This window comes from Polypterus senegalus, chromosome 6 (assembly GCF_016835505.1).
Source record: "Polypterus senegalus isolate Bchr_013 chromosome 6, ASM1683550v1, whole genome shotgun sequence".
In the NCBI taxonomy this organism is placed as follows: Eukaryota; Metazoa; Chordata; class Cladistia; order Polypteriformes; family Polypteridae; genus Polypterus; species Polypterus senegalus.
The window spans coordinates 46,903,040-46,922,138 of record NC_053159.1 but is presented as its reverse complement, the minus strand read 5'-3'; the positions used below and the strand labels follow the sequence as shown (position 1 = coordinate 46,922,138).

At 37.7% G+C, this 19,099-nt stretch overlaps 1 protein-coding gene across 6 annotated transcripts in view; it reads right to left on the bottom strand.

The window, feature by feature from the left end:
* The window catches only part of cdk11b (cyclin-dependent kinase 11B), a 155,591-nt gene that overhangs the window by 41,638 nt on the left and 94,854 nt on the right, over positions 1–19,099 (bottom strand). For all 6 annotated transcript variants that reach the window (XM_039755966.1, XM_039755962.1, XM_039755964.1 and 3 more), the window contains 6 exons: positions 14,455–14,550; positions 14,240–14,362; positions 13,706–13,780; positions 3,810–4,012; positions 2,891–2,981; positions 2,690–2,811 (listed from right to left, as the gene is read on the bottom strand). In XM_039755966.1, the coding sequence (XP_039611900.1) occupies positions 2,690–2,811; positions 2,891–2,981; positions 3,810–4,012; positions 13,706–13,780; positions 14,240–14,362; positions 14,455–14,550 (710 nt within the window). The remainder of the gene's footprint in view (positions 1–2,689; positions 2,812–2,890; positions 2,982–3,809; positions 4,013–13,705; positions 13,781–14,239; positions 14,363–14,454; positions 14,551–19,099) is intronic.

Below are 19,099 nucleotides of genomic sequence, written 5' to 3'. Positions count from 1 at the left end.
CAGTAGAATTAAAAAAAAAATAAAAATAAATAAATAATAAGTTAGCTCCACTATTATTAGCAATGTTTTTAGAAGCTAAAGACAAAAAAAAAAAATTCTACCTCAGACTTTGCCAAGCATTTAATTACCATTTTCCTAAGAAGAATAAGGACATAGTACAATGGGCATCATACAGACCAATCTCCTGAATAACAATGTTAAGATACTCTCCAAAGTTAAAGCCAGAAAGATTGTGCAGGTGTTTTCTTCTGTAATATCATAAAACCAAAAAGGATTTACTAAAGGCACTTAATTTTCAACGTTTGTTTAATATATTCACCCATTATGGTTATTTCTAAAATGTTTTCAGGGCAAGATTAAACCTGTGAACATTGCAATCTAGCTCCAGCTTCACTGGGCCACATATTCTGGGTGTGCACCAAATGAACGTTTTGGACAAAAACCTCTACGTGCCTATCAGACAGCTGAGGTGTTACGATCACTCCTAACCGATTAAAAGCTGTGTTTGGTGTATTCTCAGAAGGGGTTACAGTGGAGAAAGAAACTGTAATTTATTTCTATCGCTATGTCAAACCACAACAGAGAAAAGTGTTTAATGTAGACTTTTACAAACTTGTGAACTTCGCTCACAAATTGTATAGATCTCTACATGTTTCTAGCATCCCAGCAGGAAAGTGAAACAAAGATCCCTTACTCAACATACACTAATTTGGCATCTTTTTAACTGTTTTAATTAATTACCACCATTACTAAAGGCAAAGGTTGGCATGTTCTCACCATGTCTGCATGGGTTTCCTCAGGGTGCTCCAGTTTCCTCCCACAGTCCAAACACATGCAGGTTAGGTGCATTGGCGATCCTAAATTATCCCTAGTGTGTGCTTGGTATGTGCCTTGCGGTGGGCTGGCGCCCTGCCGGGGGGTTTGTTTCCTGCCTTGTGCCCTGTGTTGGCTGGGACTGGCTCCAGCAGACCCTCATGACCCTGTAGTTAGGATATAGCAGGTTGGATAATGGATGGATGGATCATTCAAACTCTTTATTTACAGCAGAGTGGAGATAGTCTGAAATGGACAGAGGAGGAGTTACGCTGCATGGATGAGACATTTCTGGAGTAATGTAAATTATTGGTTAGTGTAGTTATATGACCACTGAAAATGTAAGAGTACTTTAGGGTATGCAAAAGTGCAGTTTGCAATATGGTTAGTCACTGCAGCTGTTATCTCTTTCCATCTGCTACTCATATGTTACTATGCTATGGAACTGAGTATCAAAAATTCTATGGAATGTTGTTTAGCAAGGGCCTGTTTTACCAGGAAGACAGGAGGGCACATGCCTAGTTAGCTTATTCATATGCAGTAATGTGTTTTATCTTTAAATGTCACACCGTTTAAACTGTCATCCTAGGTAAAACCAAACAATTTGCAAATAGCAAACCTAACATAACTTGTTCTAAACTCCTCCTTTTCTGATCCTTGCTCCATTTTTATCTCAGGCTTATCTCCCACAAGGCAACATGGGCTGAGTTGACATAGTCATGTTTAAAAAGAGCGCTGTAGATTTCATGTATTTTCTTTAATGTTTCGAAGTAACTGTGGAAAATCAAAGTACTGAACATCATAACACTCACTTTTGTATATTGACTTTTTTAAAAATCAAATTGAAAATTCGATTAATTGCATAGCCCAAGTTCAAATCATTTGCTATTTCTTTGCCTACTTACTAATCGTTCAGATACTGAAACATCCTAATGTATAGCAATGCTTAACTATTGAATACATCATTAATAAAAGCCTGCCATTTACTTTGAAATGCATCTTATAAAGTACATCATAGTAATTTGGCAAGGGCTCTCCTAGTTGAGCAAGATAATGTAACATGCTGGCTGTGTAGTTTAAGTAATAATAATAGTTTTTTCATTAAGTAGTAATCTCCCACTGGATGTTAATAATTTTATCAAATTTATTAAAATCAAATAACATTCTATACAAGCAAGTCAAATTTTACAAAACTAAGATCGAATCAAATGAACTCCCACTCATGAGAAAGAGAGCTACGCCAAAACACAGTAAAACTTTAATAGTAGAAAAATAAGTAAATAAATAAATAGAATAAAAAAGGTAAGAGAATCCACTTCTTCAATTTAAATGCTTATTCTAAAATGTTATTGATTAGGTCATGCCAGGTTTTAAGTTTTACATAGATCCTCTAAAATGAGAATTAGATTTTTTCCAATTTCAAATAATATATAACATCAGTTACCAAATGACTTAAAAGAGGCGAGTTAGGATTCTTCCAGTTGAGCAAGGTAAGTCTACAAGCTAACAGTGAAGTAAAATCAATTACAGTTTCTTTGTCCTTCTCCACTTTAAGCCCACTTGGGAATACACCAAACACAGCTGAAAGGCATTTAGATGTTTTGGTCCAAAATGATGTTAATTTAGTGCAAGCCGAAAACATGTGGCCCACTGAGGCTGGAACATGATTGCAACGTTCGCAGGTTGGATCTTGCCCTGGAAACATTTTGTCCAATATACAATTGTGAGTTGAGTTAGACCACTTATTTCACAAATTGTGAAAATATGTTTTGTGTGGTTTTTGAAACTATTTCCTCTTTCCTTACAAAATTTTCAAATATGAAATAAAATTTCTTGCGAAAGATAACTAAAGAAACGGTTGTAAAGTGGGTCTTACCCTAACAGTGACAATATTTGGATGCTGGGCTTTAAGAATGGTGTTAATCTCCCTGAGAGATGTAATTGGAAATCCTTCTTTTTCCTTTTCCATTTTCAGACGTTTCAAGGCTACAATTTCATCTGTAACAGAAAAACAAAAACAAAAAAATTTCAATAGTTTATATTAAAAAAAAAAAAAATGATTAATCTGTTCAAAAACCTGTTTTTTTGTCTTTGGCCCTGTACACAACCCCATAGGTGCCTTCTTCAATTCTGTTTAAACACTGAAATTCTTCAACACTTCGGCATCCCTGTTAATAATGAAAATACCATCATTCAAATCAGGAAGCACAAAAAACATACACAGAAATGTCTACCATACTTCTATATCTGATTTTCTAAAATTTTGTCCATGAGTGTTAATATCATAAAGAAGTATCTGTAAGTTTTATGAATAAGAATCACAAATCTTTTATTCTTATTACAACATCCGCGTGCAGAAATGAAATTCGGTATTCTGCCCCAGTAATTAGAAAATGCATAACAAGAACCCCATGGGGGCAGGGGGCAATGGGTCGGGGGAGAGTTTGGGAACCTACATTATAAAAAGTAGCCCCTTCATCCCATAGACTTTACGATACAGATATCAGACATAAATTAACAACATAACATTAATACATGAATAAAATAAGGCAACTATGGCTAAAACAAATATTACCGCAGTATGCACTCTAATTGCAGCAAGTTAAAAATGTAGTGGCGAGAGTTTAGTATATGAGACTATTAAATCAAACTGAAAAGATTTAGTGATATTGTATTCATTAGTCTAACAAAATCCAAGAAGAAGCTGTTCCTCAACCAGGTAGTGCTATCCCATAATTGAGAGTAAACTAATTTTATGCCAGCAAATTACCGTATTGGATACATCTCACCTTAGTCAAACTAGCCAAATCATACTCAAAAAATGAAGACGCTTTACCCTGAAAATTGTAGTCTTTGAAGGTAAGGTAGGGAAAATAAAATGAAATGTAGCAGCCAACAATGTAAGTTGCTCAGACATACACAGGATTAAAATCAAAATACTATAAAATTTATTTATTTTTTTTTTTAAAAACCAAGCAGATAAGTATTTCAGAAACCTGAAGTGCTGGTAGATATTTTGGTAGCTCCTTCTTAAATTCGACAGGAGACATAGGCGGTGACTCTGGGATATAATTGCCTTCTGGAGTATTAGACTGGGATTGAATTTGAGGAGACTGCTCTGCCTCTTCTGCTTCTTCTTCATCTTCCTCTTCTTCATCTGCACTCTCTTCAGTATCATGATCAAACCTAGATTCTGGCACTGAGAATAAGATGTTAAGAAGACTTAAATTGAATTAGGCCTTTCATAATAATGTTATAGCTTACACAAAGCTGAATCATCTATCTGTTAGTACGCACATTATAGCATCTCTCATGCCCTATATTGGATAATTAATGCGTTTCTCAAAAAAAAAACAGAAAAATATATCCTTATATTCTTCTAAAGGCTGTTTTTTTAACACGGGAAGAGCAGTGAACACTTCTAACAAAAAGCATAATAATGATAATTTCAATTGAACTGACACAAATTTACTGCAACACTTAGATGCTGCTCAAACAAGTCCTTCTTTAATATATAAAATACTTTTGACCCATTTTACAGACAGTATTACTGAATAAGTTCTAGAACATAGATTGCAAACACCAAAGTACATGCATTCCAAGCATGTAAGGATAAAAACAATAACTGCCTTTATTTCAAATTTGCCACACCAGTTGCTAACCTATATCAAAGTATAACTGTTTCCTTATTCATTGGTCTCAGTATATAATTCACGGTGAACACCACTTCAGAGAAGTGATGTAAAGACATAAAAACAAATGTCAAAGGAAAGGTGGTTGGGATGTGTTAAACTGAACAGTATGCCACACATATAAATAAAATCTATAAATTTAAATTAAGTATGGTATTAAACCATTTTTAAAATCACTGATTTCCTTCCGTTTATTTTGCTTTATAGAACAAACTATACTGCCAAATTACTCCTTTCTAAACCATTGTTTCTACTTTTATTATAATGCACTGGTGAATTAACTACTTTGTGTTTATTTTTCTTGGGTTTATTGTTTATTGTGTTTATTTATAAAATTGTTTTAATTTTACTCTTTTCCATATCATCAGTTGGAGAGAACTGTATATAAAATGTAATGAGCATTGGGTACACCTAATTTTTTCAGCATCGACTGCAGCTTACATAAGGTTAAAAGCTAGAGAATAAAAGATATCTTTTTTTAAACTATAATCACTGGTAGGTTAATGTAAAGGTGAAGTAAAAGTATGTTTTGCTTCAACACTGAAATGACTGATCTGGTTTCCACAAAAAGTATCTGTTGTTTTTGAAACTTCAAAGTACTGAACGTTTTTAGATATTTTCAGACACTGGAATATTTGCAGATACATAATAAGGTATCTTGGGTACACCCTTGATAAATTAAGGAAATGCAGCCAAACCAGCTAAATGACAACATATATATACTGTATTAATAATTTACATCACTGAGCCGTTATTATAATGTATGTTGATAATGATGAACATACTAAAACCCTAAAGTGATAAATATGTTTAGACTGTATGTTAGTTCGAATTTAAGGAGGCCAATGCTGTGTATATGCACTGAAGAACTATCAGTTTATATCTGTAACCTGTTTGTCGCTTCTCTGGCCAACCATCACTCTATCATACTCACTACGCTGGTGTCATTACCCAACTGATGAACGAGCTACTACTTTCAGTTTTCGTATTGTGTGGATGAACGTACATAAAATAACTTGTTTTTACGAGCATAAAAGACAATTTGCAGCAGTGTCCCATTTTCCAAACTTAATCTGTACAATTTACTGAATTCTTATAGCAATAAGGGCACATAGCAAAAGTGAGACTGTTTCTCTGGACAATAAGCAGTGACATTCCAGTAATACACAGGTCAACCGCTATTTTAATATTCCCTTGCTGCACTTTTGAAGTCAGGTGTTGTGTCACTTCACTGGGGATAAAGCTCATTGACTGCGTTTCATTCCCTACAGGTACGCAATGCTTAACAGTGTACTCACCCCAACCCAACCCACACTCTTAACTTCACAATAATTGATTGCGTGCTATTTTCTTGCAATACTCAATGCTTTGTGGAATTGCCCCTTCCCTTCCATGGATTGTCAATCATGTATAGATGATTCATGGCACTCTAAGCTTCATGGGAGACTCCCCCACCACCATCCCTCTCTCAAAGAATAAATTTGTTTTGAACATGCACATATGTTATTCATATCCACTTTTTGGCATAACCATATTTTCACACCAGAATACAAGAAAAGTTTTATAAGAAAGAACTCCTGGAGACTCGTACAAATGGTATGTATACACAAAAATGTTGCATACACCCGTTTCCACACTCACAATGAATGTAAAAAAATGAAATTTCCCATAAAGCTACACACGTTTTCACAGAAGCCTCAGAACATGCGTACACACATTTCTGCTCACTTTTATAAACGGGCGGCACCCAGCATCCAAGCAGTGGTACTGTTTGTGTGGTTTTCCTTTCTTTTTTAGATTCACATCCATGATGTGGACTTAATCAAGTCCAACAAAATTAACTGCTCTTTACAGGCTCTTGACTGTAATCACTCTGTAACAATATAATGATGCACAGAATGGCCAAGCTACTCCCAACTGCTATGGCTGCTTTAGCATTGTTAAAAGACATTGCAAATGTAAGAATTAGAGGGCACATATTTCATACTAAATCATACTAAATTCTTGTCCCATGATGACGACTGGCTTCTAAGTGCCTCTAAGTGTGCCGTTACAATACTAGGATGCAAACTTGATATCATTTTTATGGTGACATGCATTAATGTATATTTTACAGATAAATTGTTAACTTTAAATAATATATACTATTAATAATTATAGAGAGTCCTGGGTATAACATTAAACTGCATCCAGCCCTGCAAGCGCTCCTCCAACTTGCAGAAAAGGCATGGGGTTTGGTGGCAGGATTGGTACTGCAGCCATTTATTTACATAAAAAAAAAAAACTTCACGCAGCTCTGAGACGACAGACAGGATTCCTTTCTGGTCTCCATGGGAGAATCTCTGCTGCAGCTGCCCCCACATTATGAAGGGAATGGAGGAAAGCCCTCGGGAGCCCTATCCCCAGAAGAGTCAAAACCGGAGAGCCAATGGGGTCAGGCTTGTCGGGAATCAGAACTGGTATGGTGCTGAGGAGTCGCTTGTGTCATGGCAGCACTAGGGTCGCAATTTGAAGCAGCCCATCCGGGTAGGTGTGCAGAAAGTCTCATCTCTCTGGCACAATGATCATCTTCCTCTGCTGTCAGAGGAGCTACATAAGCTGAAGCAGTCACTTATTTCAACGCACATATTATGAGACTCATTATGGTACTCTCTGGGTGCCTTGTCTGTTGTCTCAATGTATGCTCCATCTCCAGTGAGTGATGTCTTGGTGAGGAAGACATTTTATTTGCAACTTCTCTCGGTGGTTGATAGGTGCCAGCGGCGTGACACTTCTCTGGTCATAGGCGACTTCAATGCAACCACTGGCAGTGACAGGGCTGGCTATGAGGATTGTCTCAGTCCCCATGGGTCTGGTGACTGTGCTGAAAGTGGCTAAATGTTCCTTGACTTTGCAAAAGGTCAGGAGCTTCGGATCGCTGGATCCTGGTACCAAGACTCTGAGCTGCACCATTTGACTTGGTACCCCAATATTGGTGGTGTGGTGAAGGAGATCGATCACATCCTCATGGGCATACATTGGAGGCTCTTGCAAAATGGCAGGGTGTACAGAAGTGCCCAGTTTGCGAATTCTGACCATGGACTTGTTGCTACTCTGAAAGTCCAGCTTAGGTCCAGTAGGCTAACACCAAATAGGAAAATGAGGCTGGACATAGCCAGACTCCAAGATCAGGCGGTTTCTGACAAGTTTGTATGTAGTTTGTGTGAAGAACCTACGGATGTGGGTGCGACTGCTGATCCTAATGTGATGTGGGAGACCTTCCGTGACAATAAAGAGATACCATCCAGAATAACATCCATTAAATTCCGGAATACCTTGCCACAATGTCCCCAAAAAGTGATTGCAAAAGCAGCTGTACATCAAATGAAGAGTACATTTATGGCAGTTATGACGAGACTCCAAGAGGCTAGATGTATGAATGAATAGCCCTCTGATTTAACTGAAATGTGTAAATGCTGGGCTCATAAGCCGGTGCTTGGGGACACTGACACAGAATTCAATGGATGTTCTTCTGAGTGGCCTTTCATTATTGTAACCATGCTGTCTTTCAAATGTGCCAAACCTCAGTTCTTATCCTTTTGTTTTCTTTGCCCACATAATCAATCACCACACAATAAACGTCTTCATGAGAGTAAAACTAGCTATAAATTCGGAAAACTCATCATTCAGAAATGTTAGGAAACATTGAAAAATCTTCATTATGCAGTATATGTTTAATTATTCCATCTAGAGTCACACCCATCCCATCAAGCATCATGAGTGTGGTAAGAACAATCCCTGGACGGGGTGAAGGCTCATCGCAAGGTGAATACAAGTACAGAAATATAATAGTAGTGTCAATTTAGCATCATCAAATCCCCTAACCTACATGCCTTTGGAAGGAATCTGAAGCACGCTGAAGAAACCAATTAGGAAAACATACAAGCTACAGAGTGTGAACACCAGAGACATGACCCCCTTAGGCTGGGTTTATACTTCAAGGGATATGACACATGCTCCAGCGGACAGTACTGCTACGCAAGTGTTGTACTGTTTATACTTGCGTGCGGACATTATATAAATCTGTAAGATTCCACCAGTTGGCAGTGTGAGATATCATCACAGTGAGAAAAAACATTCAGCTTCCCTGTGTTGTGAACTGCCTGAGAGCACTTCAATTCAATTCAGAGGACACCTTGCCACAATATCTCGGAAAAGGATAGATGTTTAAATGATTACATCCATCAATCCAGGATGCACCCATTCCAGCAAGCATCTGGCATGAGACAGAAACAATCCCTGGACTGGGCATCAGCTCATCGCAAGGTGAATACAAGCGCACACACACATACTAGCATCATTTTAGTGTCACCAAATCCCCAAACCTTCATGTCTTTGAAAGGAAACCCACCAGGAAAACTTGCAAATTCCAGGCAGACCCACCAAGGATGTGACTCCCTGCTCCATCACTGTGCCACCCTCACGTGTAATTATTAACATTATTCATTATTTAAATGATGTTAACGATTTATCTGTAAAATGTAATATATATACTTTAATGCATTTTATCATGAAACTGATATCAAGTATACATCTAAGGATTCTAAACGTGCAGAGAGATGAAATATCAAATTAAAAAGTGCTCTGTGTGGCAATTGTTGCTTGCTGCTGCTGTCATTTCAGGTGGAAGCCCCAGAAGCATGTAGCAATTAACAACTGGATTGATTTTAAGATGACGTTTACAACAGTCTACTTTAATGATAAAATAAACTACAAGATTAAAGTGAACATTTTGAGATTAAAGGTGAAATTTCCACTTTAATCACAAAATACAACTTTTCACTGTGTCATTAATTTGTTTCTCTGTGGCTCAAATATGCTACCATACATTATGATGCTGCTGTGAAGGTTTATATAAAAAAAAAAAAAAAAGTACAGAAGATGGTATGGGAGGCTTTTAATATGTATTGTGTCATTATGTTGGGGAATATGCAACGCTTGAATATAAAAGCACCACGAATGCATTTGTATGTCGACATCTTGCTTCACCACAGCAAAACATTCATCAAACATCAAAGCACGCACATCAATCCTGTACGATCAACAAAGCGGCTTTCTGTCACTTGTAGATAGTAAACAGAGACTGAGACATTGGGTTCCAACTTGATTACATTGCATCCCCTAACTTTTTGCTGGTACTGCAACTCACACACGCATCACATTAATTTCTGAGAGCATGCTCAGAGGATGTGTCAAATGAATGCAGACAATGCATAGCAGCCATGATGCGCGGGCATATGCTTTCTGAGCTGAAGTATAAACTGGCCCTTACTGACCCCACGTTTAATACAGGCTTTAATGCATTTGATCATGAAAATGGCATCCATCATATATCTTAGTATTCTCACATGTTCTGGGAGCTTTAATATCATGAATGTAATGTATTCTGTGTGGTGATCACAGCCTGTGTGTTCCTGTTGGTATAAGAGAAAGCGTGTTTAAGAAGAACATAGCGATTAACAACTGGGTTGGGGAACAATTAGAATACAATGCATTTAATGTGTCTGAGAAACTCTAGTAAATTAAACATTAATTTTAAGATGTTTACAACATTCTACTTTAATGACAAAATAAACTGAAATTAAAGTGGCAACTTTCAGAATAAACTTGATATTTCGACTTTAATCTTGACAAACTTTTATCCCCCCACCTTGTCCCTATTTTTTTTTTTCCTTCTTCTCCGTGGCCCTCATACACTTCCGTATGACACTCAGATCGTAGGCCGAAGATTCACATTGACTCTGATATGTGAACACTTCTTTTTTTTAATTTCAGGCACATTGCAACTTTCTGAACTTAAACTTTTCAGTGTCTTTGCCATGCTGTGCTGCTCCATCAATTTCCTTATGTTCATCTAACACAATTAAGCCACCAAATGCCTTGCCACCACTTCACTGAACAGGACCTTCATTTACCATTCAATAAAATTCTTCTTTTGTACACATGCATTTGACATTAGTCTTTTAAAAAAAAACACTGAATAGAAGTGGGTATTTATATTGATCTGCATATTCAAATATGCAAAATTCTGGGAGAAGTCAGGGTGGGACTGTAGGCACATGCATGTGTATTAAAATTCACATCAATTGCGATTTACAAAAGCAAAAGTGCACAGAACTTTGCTTATGCAGAGTTTTATGCATCTGAATTTTTTGTGCATATATACATTTCTAGTTTTGTCTGTATGCCATGTTTTAGTGTGAATTCTACAAGGTGTTATACATGAAACCCCAGGTGTTGAAATTTACAATTATGGTGTTATATCGGCGCTCAAAAAGTTCTAGTGCCATCCAAAATGTTTGGGACAAGGAGAAATATTTCCTTGATTTACCCCTTTGATTCACAATTGAAGAAAATCACAAATTAAATGTGATTAAAGTGCACATTGCAGACTTTAATTTAAGGGTATTTGCATATATTTTGGTAACACCATTAAGAAATTATAACATGTTTTATAAATCATTTCCCATTTCAGGGCACCATAATGGGACATATGTAGCAATGACAGGTATATTAAAGCAGTCATATTTAGTACTTTGTTGCATGTCCCTTGCATGCAATGACTGCTTGAAGTCTGCAATTCATAGACATCACCATGTGTTGAGTATTTTCTCTGGTGATGCTTAGCCAAGCCTCTAATGCAAGCATCTTCAGCTACTGCTCGTTTCAGGGGCCTGCCCCCTTGAATTTTCTCTTCAGCATATGGAAGGCATATTGGATTTAAGTAAGAGGTTTCTATATATCTCAGAATTCATTGTGCGCCTGCTGTCAGCAGTTACATCATCAATGAAGTCAAAACCTGTGGCAGATATAAATGCCCAAGCCGCAACAACCCTGCCATCATTGTTAAATAGATGAGGTGGCATGCTTTGGATCTTGGGAAGTTCCTTTTTGTCTCCACACTTTACTTTTGCTATCACTCTGATACAGGTTCAACTTTGTCTTGTCTGTCCATAAGACCTTTTTCTAGAGTTCTCCAGGCTCTTTTAGGTACTTTTTCACAAGCTGTAATCTGGTCAGTTCGTTCTTGTGGATAACTAGTGCTTTGAATATTGCAGTGTGGCCTCTGTATTTCTTTCCATGAAGTCTTCTGCATATAGTAGTCTCTGATACATACACATCTGCCTCCTGAAGACTGTTTCTGATCTGTTGGACAGGCATTTGGGGCCTTTTCTTTACCATGGTGACACCTCCTCTGTCATCAGCAGAGGAGGTCTTCCTTGGCCTACCAGCCCCTTTGCTATTACTGAACTCAATAGTGCATTCTTTCTTCTTAATGATGCTATTCCAGACATTTAATTTAGGTAATCCTGAAGCTTTACCAATGTATCAAATGTTTTTATTCTTGTTTTGTAGCCTCATAATGGATTCTTTGACTTTCATTGGTACAGCTCTTATCCTCATGTTGAACAAAGACAACTGCAGACTGCAAAGGGTAGAAGCAAGCCAAGGTATACTATATAGTACTAATGAAGAAATGGAACATACTTCATTAATCAATTATGGTGTCCTAAAAAACGGGTACCATGTATAAAAAGTGTTGTCATTTCTATATATGATGTATTTGAGTTACAATTTTAAACTGTGGAGCAGAGATAAAAAAAGGTAAATCAAGGAAAAATGTGTCTTTGTCCCAAACATTATGGAGGGCACTAGTAAATATGGGTATTTTGTGTGTAAAATATATGGATTCCCAGCAACATTAACAATATTTAAAATCATTTAAAAATTAAGATAACAGATAAATGGAAGAAATAATATCTGGACTTTCTCTGTAACTCTGTGTGATCTCTAGTGAGAAGCCTGTGCCACCAGCAAACTGAAGTACACACCATGACTTTGATTTTTTCTGTCAAACTAGGCAAAGTGGTACATACAGCAGGTAGCTAGCACTCTATAATTTAACAAATTATCATTTAAAGATAATTCTAAAATGATTTATGCATATATAGAAGTACTTTGGGATATTGGTATATAAAAGATACCTGTGAAAGATTTTTAAATGAAATTAAGAAACCTGGGAATCAAGTTAAAATATTAATGATATCTTTAAATCATAAAAAGATTGCTAAATGGCAATTTGGTTAAGCAGATTTTATTTCAAGCAATTATTAAAACCTGTCGAGAGGCTTACTTACCTTGGCAGTGACAGTCATGTCTCTGGTTACTCTTCCTCTGAAGTCAGTAGACAGATTTAAAGAGCATGGGGCATGGGTTGTCATGAGGTCACAGGAAAGGGACATAAGGTGCTCCCGATATCCATGCAAAAGTCTTTAGAGTCCTGGTGCTTCCTGTCTTGCTATATGGTTGCGAGATATGGACGCTATCCAGTGACCTGAGACGAAGACTAGACTCCCTTGGTACTGTGTCTCTCCGGAAAATCCTTGGGTAAAGTTGGTTTGACTTTGTGTCAAATGAGCAGTTGCTCATGGAGTCCCAAATGAGACACAATACCTGCATTGTGAGGGAGCGTCAGTTACGGCACTACGGCCATGTGGCGCATTCCCCAGCGAGGGTGATCCACCTAGTAAGATCCTCATTGTTGGGGTCCGAGTGGCTGGACCAGGCCAAGGGGTCGCCCACAACACCTGGCTGCGGCAGATAGAGGGTTATTTCCGGAGAGTGGGACTGGACCGTGTGTCTGCCTGGGGGGTTGCCAACCAGGATTCCAAGCTGTTTTGTTGTGTAGTGGACGCGGCAACGCACTGTACCAGTGCATGCTCCCCAACTTGACTTGTTAAAGTGATGCGTTACCCTTCCATGAATTAAAAGATAATGCCAGTCAGTCAGTCATTATCCAACCCACTATATCCGAACATAGAGTCACAGGGGTTTGCTGGAGCCAATCCTAGCCAACACAGGGCACAAGGCAGAAACAAACCCCGAGCAGGGTGCCAGCCCACCACAGGGCACACGCACACACACCAAGCACACACTAGGGACAATTTAGGATCGCCAATGCACCTAACCTGCATGTCTTGGGACTGTGGGAGGAAACCCACGCAGACAACGGGGAGAACATGCAAATTCCACACAGGGAGGACCCGGGAAGTGAACCCAGGTCTACTTATTGCGAGGCAGCAGCTCTACCACTGCGCCACCTTGCCCCCAAAGCAAAAAGCCAATTAAATGAATTGTACACCTTTATATCAATAACTTACCAGCTGGGTTGTGGTTTCCATTCTCTGTTTCATCCTCATATTCCTCATCAGTTTGCTCCTCTTCACTTATTTCATCTGCAAAGAAAAAATTGTTGAATACTTTTTGCCTAAACTTAGAATCAAATAAATTATTCAACACATAATGAACAGTAAAACTAGTATGAAAATGGATTTTTATTGGGAGAGAGAGAGTCACACATGAGCGCAAGGGAGGCAGTCAATGGGCCTGACTAAATATGATCATATGTCTAAGGCACAGCCTTGGGTGCCGATGTCCGAGGTTCAATCCCTGCAAGGGCAAAGCAAAAGTGTGTACTCCTGATGAGCCCCAATTAGGGTGAAACACATGTCATGTACTCTTTGTATTATTTGAGCAGATATTGTATACATATACACTCACAAACAAATATACACATTATATACAGGGGTGGGTAAAAGTAAATCTATTTTTGCCCCCTCCTGTATAACTAAGTGATTGGCACAATTCTTTAAATTTTGAGAAAACAGTTTAAAGCTATCTTTAGGTACTAGAACCTGCACTCTGCTCCGACACATCAGAATTGGTAGCAGATTCTTCCTCTTCCTCCTCTTCCTCCTCCTCCTCATCTTTGGACTCACTGCTTGTCTCTTCCTCCTCTTCTGAACCAGTCCCTGTTCCTATAGGGTTATTTTAAAAGATAATAAGCCAATTCTATTTTATTCAAGTATTATACTATTTCATGATAAAATGTACACCATCTAAAACTTACCAGAGGAAGATTCAGCAGTGCTCGTCTTCATCTCAATATCACTCACATCTTCTCGATCTGATAAAGGGTCTCTCTTTTCTTGTCTTTCCTCTTTAACTTCAAAAATAAATATGATTCAAATCAGATTAACTGATTTGTACAGGTATATTGTTATATTAAACTGGTAAATATTAAACTAGTCAGTCATCTGTGTAAACATACATGGTTAATTAATGTTGAAAAGGGCTTTCCTAAAATGTTTACCAAATAACAGCTGGAAAAACAATAGTGATATTTCTTCATCATTGCACACTTTATAAGGTAAATAAAGAGACCTGTTTTTTCTGTACTTCACATAAACATTATTAAATGTACTAAAAAAAGAAAACTGCTTAGCATGGTATAATGAATAATTTCAGAACACAACTGAAAGCAAATCACTTACAAATCATTCTGATTGCTCACCACTTCAAATTTATACGGTAGAAATTTGTTTCTACTAATTTTAAAAGCAATTTCATCATGTATTATGTGAGAGGAAACCCTGAATCTAACACAAATTTAACACAAATACTCATTTTATCAATCACTAGCCATGGTACCTGTCGAACACAGGTAATAAATTATTAAAAAAAAAAAAAAATTCTCTCTTGCCCTATATACTGTATATCTTCATTTCCTTTATTCTGTATTTGTGTGCATTTGTGTGTATAAACAACTCTTAACCAGCATTCCCTCTCTCAAATGTGTTCCTGTAAACGGTACTTCTCAGACTTTATATTATTTTCTACACAATAATCCTGTATCCTATCTGGTTTTGTACTTTCTGTCCTCAAAGCTGTCTCCGTCAGCATGCCCCACACACCTTTACTACTTCTTGAGTGTCTCACAATCTCTCTTTCATTGCGTCACTAAAGTCAAGCTTACCATTCAGAATGCTCAGAGGGACTGAACATACAGACCATTGCATTTTATTAGGTAGTTGATTGTACAATATACACCTTTTTCATTCTGGTACAAACACACTCATACAATACATAAATACGCACACATACAGTGGGTGTAGAAAAATGTTTTGTTTCCGATTTTTCTTCCTCATGATAGACTGTTTTACTGGCATTGACATCTTTTTGCCCTTCAAGCTAAGGAACAGCAGCAACAGATTCCAAATAAAACTTGTACCACACCTGTAACCCTTTAATCAGATTAACTGTGCATGACTTAACAATGAAATACCATGTTGTCAATTATCCATTTACTTTTGGCTCCTTAAAACAAGTGTGTTACATATAATAAGTGCTGTATATCCTTTAACTTTCACCAATTTTTATGTAAATACCTTTGATTTAATGCTGACAGTCTACACTAAAAGCTTAAATCATCCGTTTTATTTCAGTACCAGTATACTCAGGTAGGTAGCCATACTAATAACTATTGCATTTCTGTTCAAATACATATAGACTGCAGACTGGGAGTCCTGCCAAAATAAACATGGAGTATTCCTTAATGCAGTACAGTTCACTTAACACCAATGGCATAATAAAATTGAAGTCACTGACTGATCGCATTAAAATCATGTGTCATCTTTTCTGAATAGCCCTGTTCCCCCTAAACACACTGCTATGTGAGACCTGGGGCCTCATGTATAAATGGTGCGTACGCATAGAAATGTTGCGCAAGAACGTTTCCACATTCAAATCGTGATGTATAAAACCTAAACTTGGCGTAAAGCTATGCACATTTCCACGGTACTTCATACCCTGTCGTACACAAGTTCTCTGCTCGGTTTTGCAGACTGGCGGCAACCAGCGTCAAAGCAGTGCTACTGTTCCTGTGTGGTTTATCTTTCTTTTTCAGATCCACATTACTGACGCGGCTTTTTAAATACACTGAAATTAAGTGCATATTGTTTATTAGTTTAATACACGTGATTGTAATTAACCTGAAACAATATAATGGTCCACAGAATGGTCAAAACTATTCTAAATACCATAGCTGCTTTAGTGTTGTTACTCTCACTGCACCTTCTTCTTTCAGCTGCTCCCGTTAGGGGTTGCCACAGCGGATCATCTTTTTCCATATTACTCTCACTGCATCACTCGGAGCAGCTGATCGGAATGAGAATTATCGGTATACAGCATTAAGTACACGCTGCCTCAGCCATGCTGTCAATTGAACTGTTTCTCACACGGCAAATGTTTCAAAACCTTTTCTGTACAGACCTCGCGGTTCAGAAACAGTTTCATCCCAAGAGCTCTAAATGCAATCAATCAGTCCATCAACTGCTCCTTGTAGAATTGTTTGTACTTAAATACAATTACCTCACTGTAAACTTGCGATATAGTTACAATATTGCACAACCAGAGCCACTTTATAAAGCGCGTATTTTCATATGATGACATCATTTTTAAGATGAAATGCAGCAAAATATGTTTATTATTTCTCTGTATATTATATACAGAGAAAACTAACTTTATTTAAATAATCTATATTGTTAATAATTAAAGGACACGGTGTCGCTACGCTAGCAAGGATCTGGGGCTCTGTTCACAAATTGTTCCTGCATGCCTCACACTGTATGCTTCACTGGGACTGGCGTGAAGAATAGAATAATTAAACATGTACTACGAAGATATTTCAACGTTCCTTAAAAGTTTTGAAGAATCAATGTCATAAGCTTACAGACGGCTTAACGTCTATTACAGAGCTGATTGTGTGGCGATTGGGTATTTGGAGAAAGAAAAGGAAGGACAGGAATTGGAGGTTAGTACGTTTGAAAGAGAGAGTACTGCTACAATAAATTATTTTATCGAAGGTCGCGCACAATCATGTTCCCATGTTTAATAACGTGCTTTAACTCCTATCATCATGAAAATATCACGTATACATCTCAGTATTTCAGTTATTCGGAGAGCTTTAATATCATGAATGTAATGGATTCTGTGTCCTGTCAGAGGTAGAGAAAGCCTGTTTAAGAAGCACGTAGTGATTCACACACATAGAGCACATAGAACATCAAATACAAAACAAAGCATTTAACGTACTACTTTAGTTACAATGGGATTTGAGAAACTAGTAAATTAAACGATTCTAAGATTAGGTTTATGATGTTCTACTTTAATGACCAAATACAGTAATCCCTCCTCGATTGCGGGGGTTGCGTTCCAGAAACACCTCCGCGATAGGTGAAAATGCGCAAAGCAGAAACCAATGTTTGTATGGTTAATTTTTATATATTTTATGCCCTTATAAACTCTTCCACACTGTTAACATTATTAGAGCCCTCTAGACATGAAATAACACCCTTTAGTCAAAAGTTTAAACTGTGCTCCATGACAAGACAGAGATGACAGTTCTTTCTCGCAATTAAAAGAATGCAAACATATCTTCTCTTCAAAGGAGCGCTGTCAGGAGCAGAGAATGTCAGAGAGCGCTAGCTAAGAAAAGCAAACAATCAAAAAATCAATACGTGCTTTTAAGTATGCAGAAGCACCGCGATAAAGCGCCATTTTGTAGAGGAGCGTCCGGATCTTCTAGGCAAACAGCCTCTGTGCAAACAGCCCCTCTGCTCACACCCCTCCGTCAGGCAGAGAGAGTGAGAGAGATAGAGAGAAGCAAACAATCAAGCACCCCACGGGAAGCATAGCTTATATCATTGAGGAGTTTTAGTTAATATGTAATACATGCCCTGATTGGGTAGCTTCTAAGCCATCCGCCAATTGTCCAGCCGCGAATCAGCGAAAAATCCGTGATATATATTTAGATGTGCTTACATTTAAAGTCCGTGATAGAGTGAAGCCGCGAAAGTCGAAGCGCGATATAGCGAGGTATTACTGTAAACTACGTGATTAAAGTGGAAATTTCAAGTTTAAAGTTGACATTTCCTGCTTTTTCCCCCCACTGTGTGCCTTTTTTTTTTTCCGTACGCTTAAAAGCTTTCATATGACACTCAGACGGTGGGCTACAACTCACCTTTTCACAGCGACTTTGATATGCGACTCTTTTTTTTATTTCGGGAACTGTGCGACTTTGTGAACTTGAGCTTTCGAGTTTCTCCGACACGATATGTCACTCGATCAGCTTCCTTTTCTTGTTTATACCACTGTTTGAACCAACAAATAGTACGTTTTTCCTTCCCTCCATTTGGTATGTGCTGAAATTGTTCTACTTTTCCTCATGGTTTTGCCATTGCCTTTTCATACTACGCTGAGCTTAAGGGCTATTAGTATTGATTTACATATTCAAAGAGGCGTAATTCTGGGAGGAGTTGGGGCGGGACAGCAGACATGTGCATATGCGTTACTTTTCACGCTGATCAGGATTTATGTAGCGGAAGAACTTGGAAGTTTGCGTACGCACAGATTCCTGCATCTGGATTTTTCTGTGCGTACGCACATTCCCGCTTTTGTGCTTACGCCACGTTATAGTGTAAGATCTACGTCTCAGCTGTTTTTAACAATATACACTTGGTAGAAAATTTTCAAAGAGTTTCATATTACGTGCATGAAAAACAAAAAAAAAAAGAAAAATGGGGGGTGGGGTGGATTCAAATGTATCCAGTAGTATTCACGTAAACTAAGCTTTAGTGATGGAGCAGAGATTGTTCTAATGATTACACTTTGAAACAAACTTCAGCCTCATAATAAATTCATATTTACAAACTAGA